Source organism: Eumetopias jubatus, unplaced genomic scaffold (genome assembly GCF_037043125.1).
Source record: "Eumetopias jubatus isolate StellerSeaLion01/CBP00866 unplaced genomic scaffold, mEumJub1_p1.0 scaffold_10, whole genome shotgun sequence".
Lineage (NCBI taxonomy): Eukaryota > Metazoa > Chordata > Mammalia > Carnivora > Otariidae > Eumetopias > Eumetopias jubatus.
In genome coordinates this window covers 4,519,081-4,532,894 of record NW_028274816.1, presented here as the reverse complement: position 1 = coordinate 4,532,894, position 13,814 = coordinate 4,519,081, and the positions used below count along the sequence as shown (strand labels likewise).

General features: G+C 38.6%; 1 protein-coding gene across 6 annotated transcripts in view; it reads right to left on the bottom strand.

The window, feature by feature from the left end:
- Window positions 1–13,814, bottom strand: part of PHKB (phosphorylase kinase regulatory subunit beta) — a 304,253-nt gene that overhangs the window by 126,276 nt on the left and 164,163 nt on the right. For all 6 annotated transcript variants that reach the window (XM_088027349.1, XM_088027348.1, XM_088027350.1 and 3 more), the window contains 4 exons: window positions 13,329–13,424; window positions 12,008–12,205; window positions 1,357–1,414; window positions 513–590 (listed from right to left, as the gene is read on the bottom strand). In XM_088027349.1, coding sequence (XP_087883475.1) covers window positions 513–590; window positions 1,357–1,414; window positions 12,008–12,205; window positions 13,329–13,424 — 430 coding nt within the window. The remainder of the gene's footprint in view (window positions 1–512; window positions 591–1,356; window positions 1,415–12,007; window positions 12,206–13,328; window positions 13,425–13,814) is intronic.

Below are 13,814 nucleotides of genomic sequence, written 5' to 3'. Positions count from 1 at the left end.
GGCAGACATTCAAAATAATATGCAAAAGGTCTAAGAAGCAACTCCAAAGAAGAGGCCAATATGTTCTTGGCAATGGTAGGGCCTTTAGGCTACGGCAGAACCTCTTAAGGTAGCCCTCTGGAGGGGTCAACACTCACCCAAACATAACATTTCTGATGATCTGGAGAAAAATCAGTCACTCTATGTTATTGTCACACTACACAGAGTGAGGGAGTTTCATAGTAGGTAGCAGAACAAGAACCTCTGCCCACCTGGCAAACTATTTTGCAATTACTACAACCATAACCACCTAAATTTATTCTTCATCCTTGTCTTGCCCAATGAACTCCTTTTATAAAAACACACTTATGATAACAAATTAATAGATTATTCTTTATAATACATTCAAGGCTCCATTCATTTTTTTACAATTTAATATAAATTGTTATATTTAAAAAGGAATCATTTATACATTTCAAAGGTACATTAAGGAAATACTAGGAAGAATTTCTTGAAAAACAATCCAACTATACCTTCTGTGGTCTGATGAAGTACTGGAGTCAGAAGATCCTGATACTCCTTTACTTGTTTGGGATTGCCTCTAAAAACTCCTAAAATTTAAAATATAAAATCCAATAGCATCTGAGCTCAATAAGTACCACAGAAATTTTGCCTTAGAAAACTCTACTAGCCCATGGGGCACCTGGATGGTTAAGTCGGTTAAGCGTTTGACTCTTGATTTAGGCTCAGGTCATGATCTCAGGGTTGTGAGATGGAGCCTCACGTTGGGCTCCATGCTCAGCATGGAGCCTGCTTAAGATCTCCCTTCTTCTCCCTCTGCCCCTCTCCCTCCACTCTCTCCCTCTCTCTAAAAAAAAAGGAAAAAAAGGGGAAAAATCTACTAGCCAAGTTATGATTATTTTAGTAATTTTGTATGTAAATGATAAAAATAAAATTGGAAAAAGGTAATGCAAATATGTATGATATTATTCCATGAAATTGATTTTAGAAGGTCATGTTAGCATTTAGAACAGAATACTAAATTTTAATTGAAATTTCTCTATTCTTAAGTATAAATATTATAGATATTCACAATGTCAAAGATTATAATCTCCATTATTACTATTCACAAAAAATTTCTCTTTGCAAGTATGAAAATATATTTGTATCATTTCTTAAATACTTCAAAGTATTTTTTAATTCTTTAAATGATTTAATATTTGCTCAGAAAGCAGAAGAGCAACATATAAAAATGCAGAGCAGTTAATATCACTGAAGTATAGTCTATTTTGCTAGCTGAAAGGGTCATATTTCATCTTCTTTTCTTTAAACCACTTACATCCTATACCTTAAATTTTAGGAGAAAAGCTCACTTACCATCAATCATCATGTAAAGGAAAAATATGGGAAATTCACATTCAATGCCATCAAACAGCTAAAACATAAAAGAAAATATTAAAAATTTCACTGAAGTTAGAACAATTATATTAGTTAGAACAATTATATTAATTAGAACAAATATATTAATCAATTATATATAGAACGACCCTTAGAACAAAGTTAAGATATACATAGAAGTATACAGATTATACTATATAATATAATCAATTAACATACTATATAATTAATATACTATAATCAATTATACTATATAGGATATACATAGAAGTATATAGTAATAACAAAATTGGACTGATATAAGTAGTTTCATTGTTCTTTTAAAAAAATTCTTAGAACTCTTATTGCTAAAAATCTCATTCATTTAATCCATCACACAGTAATCATTCATTCAATAAGTATTTACTAAGTACTTAGTAATGCCTGGCACCAACTAGACAAAGGGCTATGAAGACAAAAAAATAGAGAACCTGCCCTCAAGGGTTCCTAGCAAAGTGGGGAATCAGGCATGTAAATAAACAACTATAGTATCATATGAGATGTTTATACATGGTACATCAGGAACACAGGAAATGAAATACTTGAGTCTGCCCAGGGGTTAGGAAGGGATAATAGGAAAGGAGATACTTCAGTTAAGGCTTGATGGATTTCTCTGGAGAGATGAGCTAAGGGAACGCCATGTAGAGAAAACAACAGTACAAACTATAGATGCATGGGAGGACAAAGTTTGCTAAAGAAACTACCAGCAATTCAGTATTTTTTGGAACAAACAAGCAAGAATTGAGAAAGTTAATGCCCAAGAGGTGGGCCGGGCCAGGCCAGCCAGTTCAGGAAGGGCCTGGGAAGGTCATGCTAAAAGATTGAGACTTTGATCTGGAAGTGACAGGGAACCACTGACGAATACTGAGCAGAATCAGATTTACTCACTAGTTGGACAGCTGGCAGTACTGAAGAGAGTTTTAGACCAAGAAATAAGGAGACCAGCCAGAATGCTACTTAGAAGCAATCCAAAGAGAAAATATGATAGCCTAAACTGAGGTTTCTCAATTTCAGCACTATTGACATTTTGGGCCAAATAATTCTTTGTTGTACAGGCTGTTCTATGCAATGCAGAATGTCTACTAGCATCTCTGGCCTCTATCTTCCAGATGCCAGTAGCACCCACTAAGTTGCGACAGTGAAAAATGTCTGCTGATATTGTCAAATGTCTACTGGGGCACAAAATCCTTTGCTAATGAATGAATAGCCCAAACCAAGGAGTTAATACAAAGGAAGGGACACACATTAAGATTTAAAGGAGGTTAAATCTGCTAGGCCTGGGGAGTGAAAAGGAGAGCTGAATGAGACAGAAAAGCTTAGAATGACTCTCAGGTTTGGGGCTTAGGCAAAAGAATGGGAATTGATCGGAAGCAGACTGAAGGACATCCAAGTGAGGATGTCCAAAAGGCAGCTGGATACACGGTCGGGCACCCAGGGACAGAAGGAGATCTGGGGTTAAGAGTGATAGCTGAAGCTATGATCGCAGGGACAGCAGGAAAAGAGACTAGAACTAAGGATGAAACTCAAGAGAAGAGCAATGTTTAGAGGGTGGCAGGAGAAGAACCTGGAAAGAGAATGACAGAAGAGAATTAGGAAGAGAATAGGATCACAGAAAATGGAGAATGTTCCAAGAAAGAAGACTCAGTTAAAACATTCAAATGCCGGGGGGGAGGAGCAAGATGGCGGAGGAGTAGGAGACCTAGATTTCGTCTGGTCTCAGGAATTCAGCTGAATAGGGATCAAACCATTCTGAACACCTACGAACTCAACAGGAGATCAAAGAGGAGAGTAGCAACAACTCTCTGAACAGAGAAGCGACCACTTACTGGAAGGTAGGACGTGCGGAGAAGTGAATCCGAGGCGATATTCCGGAGGATAGACGGCGGGGGAGGGGCCTCCGCCGGCCGCTTCTGGCAAGTGATAGAGTCAGGGAGCACAAAATCGGACCTTTTAGAAGTTGGCTCGGCGGAGGGACGTCGCTGCAGTGACTAAGCGGTGGTAGAACCCTCGCGGGACAGTGGGGTCTCAGGACCCTTGGGGTCACAGAAAGACCGGGAGAGCCTGAGTGCGCCAGAGCTCCCAGGTATCGGAGCGGGGAAGCCAGCTGCAGAGACGGAGCCGAGGCGTGGGCTCTCAGCTTGGGATTGCCATAAACTGTGATCCGCGGCCCAGTCGGGCCACTGCTCGTGCAACAGGGACCCAACAGGCGGCAGATCCGGGGAGACTCCCCTTCCTTCCCGGGGAGGAGCGGCGCGGGAACGCACCACAGGGATCTGCTGGGTTTGGAGACTCCACACGGGGTCGGGTGCCACAGATACAAACGCTCGGTCACAGGCCGGGTGAGCACGGAGTGCGGCCGGAGACCGGGGACAAGGGAGTGAATGCTTTTCTCTGGGGGCGCACTGAGGAGCGGGACCCCGAGTTCTCAGCTCCCCCGGGTGGAGATTGGGAGGCCACCATTTTTGCCCTGGTCCTCCAAGGCTATACGGAGAGCTTGCAGGGAACAAAAGCTCCTGAGATCAAACCCAAGCAGCTTGCTTAGCCCGGACCGACAAGGGTGGGGCAATTCAGCCTCCGGCAAAGACATTTGGAAACCACAGCAACAGGCCACTCCCCCAGAAGATCAGCACGAACAGCCAGCAAGCCAAGACCAAGTTTACCAATCAAGGAGAACGGGAGAACTCCAGCGCTAGGGGAATACTGCACATAGAATTCATGGCTTTTTTTTACCATGATTCATTAGTTCATCAAAGTTAATTTTTGTTAACTGTTTTTTTTTCTTTTTCTTTTTCCCTTTTTCAAACAACATCTTATCAATCTCTTTTTTTTTAAAAAAAAATTTTTTTATTTTTCATTTTTAGAGTCATATTTTATCCCTTCATAGTAGTTACCCTTATTTTTGGCATATATATATAAGTCGTTCTCTCTTTAAAATTTTGAGATACAGTTTCTTTTAACAGATAAAAATATACCCTAAATCACTAGTGTATGGTTCTGTTCTAGTCTCCTGCCTGATCAAATTCTCTCCCTTTTTTCTTTTTTTTTTTTAAATCTTCTTTCTTTTTTCAAACAACTTCTTATCTTATCAAGTCCTTTTATAAAATCTTTTATACTTTTCATCTTTACAGTCATCTTCTATCCCTTCATTGTATCAACCCTTATTTTGTACATATATGTCTTTCTTCCTTTAAAATTTTAGGAGACACTTTTTTCTAACAGACCAAAATACGCCCAAAATCTAGTGTGTGGCACTGATCTATGCACTAGCCTGATCATATTTGATCACATTCTGCTTTTTTTTGTATTGTTCTGTTTTTGTTTTTATCTTTTTTTTTCTTCTTTTTTTTTTCCTCTTTCTTTTTTCTTTCTTTCCCTTTCTTTTCCCCTGGTTTCAGGTCTTTTCTGATTTGTATACAGTATATTTGCTGGGGACGTTGTAAACCTGTTAGCATTTTGTTCTCTCATTCATCTATTCTCCTCTGGACAAAATGACAAGACGAAAAAAATCACCTCAGCAAAAAGAACAAGAGGTAGTACCGTCAGCCAGGGACCTACTCAATACGGACATTAGTACGATGTCGGACCTAGAGTTCAGAATCATGACTTTAAAGATACTAGCTGGGCTTGAAAAAAGCGTGGAAGTTATTAGAGAAACCCTTTCCGGAGAAATAAAAGAACTAAAATCTAACCAAGTCAAAATCAAAAGGGCTACTGATGAGGTGCAATCAAAAATGGGGGCACTAAATGCTAGGATAAATGAGGCAGAACAGAGAATCAGTGATATAGAAGACCAAATGATGGAAAGTAAAGAGGCTGAGAAAAAGAGAGAGAAACAACTACAGGATCACGAGGGCAGAATTCGAGAGATAAGTGATTCGATAAGACGAAACAACATTAGAATAATTGGGATCCCAGAAGAAGAAGAAAGAGAGAGACGGGCAGAAGGTATATTGGAGCAAATAATAGCAGAGAACTTCCCTAATGTGAGGAAGGAAACAGGCATCAAAATCCAGGAGGCAAAGAGAACCCCTCTCAAAATCAATAATAATAGGTCAACACCCCAACATCTAATAGTAAAACTTACAAGTCTCAGAGACAAAGAGAAAATCCTGAAAGCAGCTCGGGAGAAGAGATATGTAACCTACAATGGTAAAAATATTAGACTGGCAACAGACCTATCCACAGAGACCTGGCAGGCCAGAAAGGACTGGCAAGATATCTTCAGAGCACTAAACGAGAAAAATATGCAGCCAAGAATACTATATCCAGCTAGGCTGTCATTGAAAATAGAAGGAGAAATAAAAAGCTTCCAGAACAAACAAAAACTAAAGCACTTTGCAAACACGAAACCAGCCCTCCAAGCAATATTGAAAGGGGTCCTCTAAGCAAAGAGAGAGCCTAAAAGCAGCAAAGATCAGAAAGGAACACAGACAACATACAGTAACAGTCACCTTACAGGCAATACAATGGCACTAAATTCATACCTTTCAATAGTTACCCTGAATGTAAATGGGCTCAATGCCCCAATCAAAAGACACAGGCTATCAGATTGGATTAAAAAACAAGACCCATCCATATGCTGTCTGCAAGAGACTCATTTTAGACCCAAAGACATCCCCAGATTGAAAGTGAGGGGGTGGAAAACCATTTACCATGCTAATGGACACCAAAAGAAAGCTGGGGTGGCAATCCTTATATCAGACAAACTAGATTTTAAAACAAAGACTGTAATAAAAGATGAGGAAGGACACTATATCCTACTTAAAGGGTCTATCCAACAAGAAGATCTAACAATTGTAAATATCTATGCCCCGAACATGGGAGCAGCCAATTATATAAGGCAATTAATAACAAAAGCAAAGAAACACATTGACAACAATACGATAATAGTGGGGGACTTTAACACCCCCCTTACTGAAATGGACAGATCATCTAAGCAAAAGATCAACAAGGAAATAAAGACTTTAAATGACACACTGGACCAAATGGACTTCACAGACATATTCAGAACATTCCATCCCAAAGCAACGGAATACACATTCTTCTCTAGTGCCCATGGAACATTCTCCAGAATTGATCACATCCTAGGTCACAAATCAGGTCTCAACCGGTACCAAAAGATTGGGATCATTCTCTGCATATTTTCAGACCACAATGCTTTGAAACTAGAACTCAATCACAAGAGGAAAGTGGGAAAGAACTCAAATATATGGAGGCTAAAGAGCATCCTACTAAAGAATGAATGGGTCAACCAGGAAATTAAAGAAGAATTAAAAAAATTCATGGAAACCAATGAAAATGAAAACACAAGTGTCCAAAATCTTTGGGATACAGCAAAGGCAGTCCTGAGAGGAAAGTATATAGCAATACAAGCCTTTCTCAAGAAACAAGAAAGGTCTCAAATACACAATCTAACCCTACACCTAAAGGAGCTGGAGAAAGAACAGCAAATAAAGCCTAAACCCAGCAGGAGAAGAGAAATAATAAAGATCAGAGCAGAAATCAATGAACTAGAAACCAAAAGAACAGTAGAACAGATCAACGAAACTAGGAGTTGGTTCTTTGAAAGAATTAACAAGATTGATAAACCCCTGGCCAGACTTACCAAAAAGAAAAGAGAAATGACCCAAATCAACAAAATCATGAATGAAAGAGGAGAGATCACAACCAAGACCAAACAAATACAAACAATTATAAGAACATATTACGAGCAACTCTATGCCAGCAAATTAGATAACCTGGAAGAAATGGGTGCATTCCTAGAGATGTATCAACTACCAAAACTGAACCAGGAAGAAATAGAAAACCTGAACAGACCTATAACCACTAAGGAAATTGAAGCAGTCATCAAAAATCTCCCAAGAAACAAAAGCCCAGGGCCAGATGGCTTCCCAGGGGAATTCTATCAGACATTTAAAGAAGAATTAATACCTATTCTCCTGAAACTGTTCCAAAAAATAGAAATGGAAGGAAAACTTCCAAATTCATTTTATGAGGCCACCATTACCTTGATCCCAAAACCAGACAAAGATCCCATCAAAAAGGAGAATTACAGACCAATATCCTTGATGAACATGGATGCAAAAATTCTCACCAAAATACTAGCCAATAGGATCCAACAGCAGATTAAAAGGATTATTCACCACGACCAAGTGGGATTTATCCCTGGACTGCAAGGCTGGTTCAACATCCGCAAATCAATCAAAGTGATACAATACATTAACAAAAGAAAGAACAAGAATCATGTGATCCTCTCAATAGATGCAGAAAAAGCATTTGACAAACTACAGCATCCTTTCTTGATCAAAACTCTTCAGAGTATAGGGATAGAGGGTACATACCTCAATATCATAAAAGCCATCTACGAAAAACCTACAGCGAATATCATTCTCAATGGGGAAAGGCTGAGAGCTTTTCCCCTAAGGTCAGGAATGCGGCAGGGATGTCCACTCTCACCACTGCTATTCAACATAGTATTAGAAGTCCTAGCCACAGCAATCAGACAACAAAAAGAAATCAAAGGCATCCAAATCGGCAAAGAGGAAGTCGAACTCTCACTCTTTGCAGATGATATGATACTATATGTGGAAAACCCAAAAGACTCCACCCCAAAACTGCTAGAACTCATACAGGAATTCAGTCAAGTAGCAGGCTATAAAATCAATGCACAGAAATCAGTGGCATTCCTATACACCAACAACAAGACAGAAGAGAGACAAATCAAGGAGTCGATCCCATTCACAATGGCACCCAAAACCATTAGATACCTAGGAATAAATTTAACCAAAGAGGCAAAGGATCTGTACTCAGAAAACTATAAAATACTCAGGAAAGAAATTGAAGAGGACACAAAGAAATGGAAAAACATTCCATGCTCATGGATTGGAAGAACAAACATTGTGAAGATGTCAATGCTACCTAGAGCAATCTACACATTCAATGCAATCCCCATCAAAATACCATCCACTTTTTTCAAAGAAATGGAACAAATAATCCTAAAATTTGTATGGAACCAGAAGAGACCCAGAATAGCCAGAGGAATGTTGAAAAAGAAAAGCAAAGCTGGCGGCATCACAATTCCGGACTTCCAGCTCTATTACAAAGCTGTCATCATCAAGACAGTATGGTACTGGCACAAAAACAGACACGTACATCAATGGAACAGAATAGAGAGCCCAGAAATGGACCCTCAACTCTATGGTCAACTTATCTTTGACAAAGCAGGAAAGAATGTCCAATGGAAAAAAGACAGTCTCTTCCACAAATGGTGTTGGGAAAATTGGACAGCCACATGCAGAAGAATGAAACTGGACCATTTCCTTACACCACACACAAAAATAGACTCCAAATGGTTGAAAGACCTAAACGTGAGACAGGAGTCCATCCAAATCCTAAAGGAGAACACAGGTAGCAACCTCTTCGACCTCAGCCGCAGCAACTTCTTCCTAGAAACATCACCAAAGGCACAGGAAGCCAGGGCAAAAATGAACTATTGGGATTTCATCAAGATAAAAAGCTTTTGCACAGCAAAAGAAACAGTCCACAAAACCAAAAGACAACCGACAGAATGGGAGAAGATATTTGCAAATGACATATCAGATAAAGGGCTAGTATCCAAAATCTATAAAGAACTTATCAAACTCAACACCCAAAGAACAAATAATCCAATCAAGAAATGGGCAGAAGACATGAACAGACATTTTTCCAAAGAAGACATCCAAATGGCCAACAGGCACATGAAAAAGTGCTCAACATCGCTCGGCATCAGGGAAATCCAAATCAAAACCTCAATGAGATACCACCTCACACCCGTCAGAATGGCTAAAATTAACAAGTCAGGGAACGACAGATGTTGGCGGGGATGTGGAGAAAGGGGAACCCTCCTACACTGTTGGTGGGAATGCAAGCTGGTGCAACCCCTCTGGAAAACAGTATGGAGGTTCCTCAAACAGTTGAAATTAGAGCTACCGTTCAATCCAGCAATTGCACTACTGGGTATTTACCCCAAAGATACAAATGTAGGGATCCGAAGGGGTACGTGTACCCCAATGTTTATAGCGGCAATGTCCACAATAGCCAAACTGTGGAAAGAGCCAAGACGTCCATCGACAGATGAATGGATAAAGAAGAGGTGGTATATATACACAATGGAATATTATGCAGCCATCAAAAGGAATGAGATCTTGCCATTTGCAACGACGTGGATGGAACTGGAGGGTGTTATGCTGAGTGAAATAAGTCAATCAGAGAAAGACATGTATCATATGACCTCACTGATATGAGGAATTCTTAATCTCAGGAACAAACTGAGGGTTGCTGGAGTGGTCGGGGGTGGGAGGGATGGGGTGGCTGGGTGATGGACATTGGAGAAGATATGTGCTACGGTGAGCGCTGTGAATTGTATAAGACTGTTGAATCACAGATCTGTACTTCTGAAACAAATAACGCAACATATTTTAAGAAAAAAGAAAAAGGAGATAGCAGAAGAGGAAGAATGAAGGGGAGTAAGTCAGAGGGGGAGATGAACCAGGAGAGATGATGGACTCTGAAAAACAAACTGAGGTTTCTGGAGGGGAGGAGGGTGGGGGGATGGGTTAGCCTGGTGATGGGTATTGAGGAGGGCACGTTCTGCATGGAGCACTGGGTGTTATGAAGAAACAATGAATCATGGAACAGTACACCAAAACAAATTATGTAATATATGGTGATTAACATAACAATAAAAAAATTAAAAAAAAAAACATTCAAATGCCAAGGAGAGGTTCAGTGAAACAAGATCGGAAAATCATCCACTACCAAGTGACCTAAACCGACTGAAGCCAACATGGCTACTGGAAAGTGTTGAAGGAGAGCTGGGTATAACACGAAGGAGTGAGTAGGAGGCAAACAAGGAGACACACCAAGAACAGACTATGCTTTTCAGAAGTGTGGCTACAAAGAGAGAGAGGACCGGAGGCAGAGAGGAGTCAAGGTTTTTGTTTTAAATGAACATTTCTGTGCTTGTGCTAAGGAAAAAAAGCTGATTGGAGTTGGGGGAGAACAAGACAGAAGGAAGGGAGAAGTGAGGAAGATGAGGAGGAGAAAAAGAGAGAGACACAGACATCCTTCTATTAGAGAAGAAAACAAATGATAGAGTAAGAAACCCAAAGAAGTTAAAGAGAACAGGATGGGGTGTACATATGGAGGGTTAGCCCTAGGATGAAGAACTGCCAACACCTTCTGTGAGACAAAGAGCGATGAAGGTAGGGATGGATGAGGAATAGGTGTCGTGGAGGACGTCAAATAGAAATAAAAGGCAATGACCTAAGAAGTAAAGTCTGGGAACCTGAATACAAAAAAAACTGGATACAGAAAAAAGCTGGAAAAGCTTGTAAGGGGAGTTCCTGGCAGAGTCACACAGCAGTGCCGACAAGCGGTGAAATCAACAGTGAGGACTGCACTAAGACGGGTGTTCTGAATCTGGGCTGGCACCTGCCTATAGCTGTGGCTTTCCGTGCTGGGGCTCAGCGGTAAGTACACAGAGAGAGAACATTTACTGGACTGATCCAAAGATGAAAATTTGCAGGGTGGTAGTTATAGCAGGTCTGATTCAAATGTAAGTGCTATATGTCAGCTCAGGAAATGTATTAAATAGAGAAGAAATATCTGAAGGTGTTTAAGAAATAAATGGATCTTTTGACCCAACCTAATAGACTGGTATAAAATTTCAAATATGTACACAATAACATAGCTCCAAATGGTTCCAGATGATAGTCAGTTGTGAAATTAAATAAAATGATAAATAGCTTATCTAGTTGTCCAGCAAAACTACGTGTGTATTAAATATTAAAAGAGCAGAATTTAACTGCCTAACAAATTATAAGGTACAATGTTGCCTAAACATTTTTTATATAGAGATTCATTGGCCCTTACCTATCTTCAAAGTTATGACCATGCTTACAAAAATAATTTTCAATCTACACCACTAAAGGAAAATCTTCAGCAATGTGGATAGACACTTACCCTTTTTTTGAGTGTTACAGTTTTCCGAACAGCTTAAAAATAGCTAGAATAAACCTAGAAAAAGTGGTATGTATGTGCATTTGAAATAAATGTTTTAAAACTAAGTATTTAGAGGACTATATTTCAAAGGGAAATGTCTAAGTGAAACAGAAAAAAAGAACATTTGCTTAACAGACTGAAAGTTGAATCACAAATAGATAATCTTTCTATTATATGAGGCAAAAGGTATGGAGCAGGTAGGCAAAGTACTGAAAGTGCAGTCGGAAACTTATTTATCCAATGAATCACTGTGGCCCAGTATGAGCAAATGGACCTCACCGAGTGCTTACTCGGTGTCAAGGACCATTTGAAGCACTTTTAGAGATATGTTAACTCATTTAATCCTCATAAGAACCTCAGTAACGGGACAAGTAATAGTAGGTACTATTATTATTTTACCAATGAAAAATATTAAACACACAGAGGTTTATTAACTTGCCCAAGGCCAAATAGCTAGTAAGTGGCAGAGCCAGAGTTCAAACCCAAGACGTCTGTTTCCTGAATTGGTGCTTATGACTACTCTGTTATGATATGGAATATTTTTTGATACCTTAATTTCAGCTGGTTTGTAGTAGCGTCTGTTGGGATCTTCCAATGATGTTCTATATCCATCTCTCAAGAAACGCTTAAATCCATATTTTCCTTTTAATTTTCTAACCACTTTATCAAGTGTCTGGCTAAACAAAGCTTCATCATCCAGGGCAAATGCAGGATAACTGATGCAGGGTAGTAGGGCAGCATCTGTGTTCTGGGTGCAATTAGAAAAAGAAGGGAATGTAAATGCCTGCAGTGATATGATGAACACACCCCAAGGAGAATCAGGAAGATGAAAAGTCAATAAGGTTATCTAACTGACAGTGAGACTGCTGTGCCCCAAGGGACAGATAGACATTTATATGACATGGTTTGGTGAACCTTACAAAGGAGATAAAACTTTATCCATTAATAAGGAGTATTTTCAAGTTTTCCAGTTTCAACACTGACTCAAATTCAAAGATATGAATTAAGGCAGTGTGTAAAAATTTAACACCAGTAATTACTAATTATAACACTCTGTCATAACATTGGTTTATAATGGTGAAAAACAGAAAACAATCTGAATGTCAACAATTAGCTGAGTAAATTAGCAGCCATTAAAATTTATATTGTAGAAATGTTTATAGATATGGAAATATGTCCAGTCATGGAACTAGGTTATTAAGCATCATAAATAATATTCTTCCAGTTTTGTAAAATAAAAAGATTACGTATGTACATAAAAATGTGTGGAAACATAAAGCCAAATGATGCCACCCTAAAACTATAATTGAGTGGTGAAATAATTAGTGGATATTATGTTATTATTTGCTTATTTGTGGGTTCTGTTTTATCATAATCTTGTATTATTTCTATAAAATTGTACTTTTTAAATAATTAAATTATTTTATTTGGGGTGTTTTCTAAGAACAGAGCCACAAATAACCCCTAGAAAAATCTGTAATTAGGTATTACATGCATATAAAAGTTGAAAGGTGAATCACATGAGAGAAAAGAAACAAAGCAGGTAACTTTATTCAAAAGAAAGATAAATCATGAAAAACATTTTTCTAATACCCTATGACCAAAAAATTCATTTTGGTATAATGTTGCTACTCTCTACCCCTTCCTCAAAAAATACGTCTAGTTTTCTGTAGTTCTACAAAAGACCCAAGGACAAAGTAGCTTGTCCACAGCTCTGCTCACTTCCTGAACTAAACCTCTATAGGACAGGGGAGTGAGGGGCATCATTTATTTCTCTCTCCTCTTCTGGCAACCTCTAACATTTGAAGCACTTTCTTAGGGAAGCAATCATAAATGGTAGTTTATATTAGTTTATTATAAAAATATCTCACATGAGATCTTGATTCTCTGGGTAACAGTGAACACAAAGTTTGCCTATTGCGATTGTGAGCATCGAGATCCACAAATATAACCGACCAAGAACAGCCCTGGAATGAGAGAGAAAAAAACATTTCCTAAATCAAGAAAAAAGAACCTGTAGAATTCTGGACATAAAGAAATTTCACAAACATATTAATATTGGTTGCATTTGAGAGTGGCATTACAGAAGATTTTAATTTTCACTTTTATATTTTCAGTATTCCTCAAATTTCTTGTAATAAACATTAATTTTATAATCATAAAATATAAATGTTATTTTTACATTTTCCCTATTTCTCCTTAGTCTTATTACAATTCAAAATGCAGTAATTACAAGTTAACTAATCAATTAAAGATATTTGTTTTAATAAAGATAAAAATAGTTTATCTAGCATTTTTGGCAAGGAATAAAGCAAGAATTAGGATGCACAAAATCTGAATTATACAGTCTTAAAAAG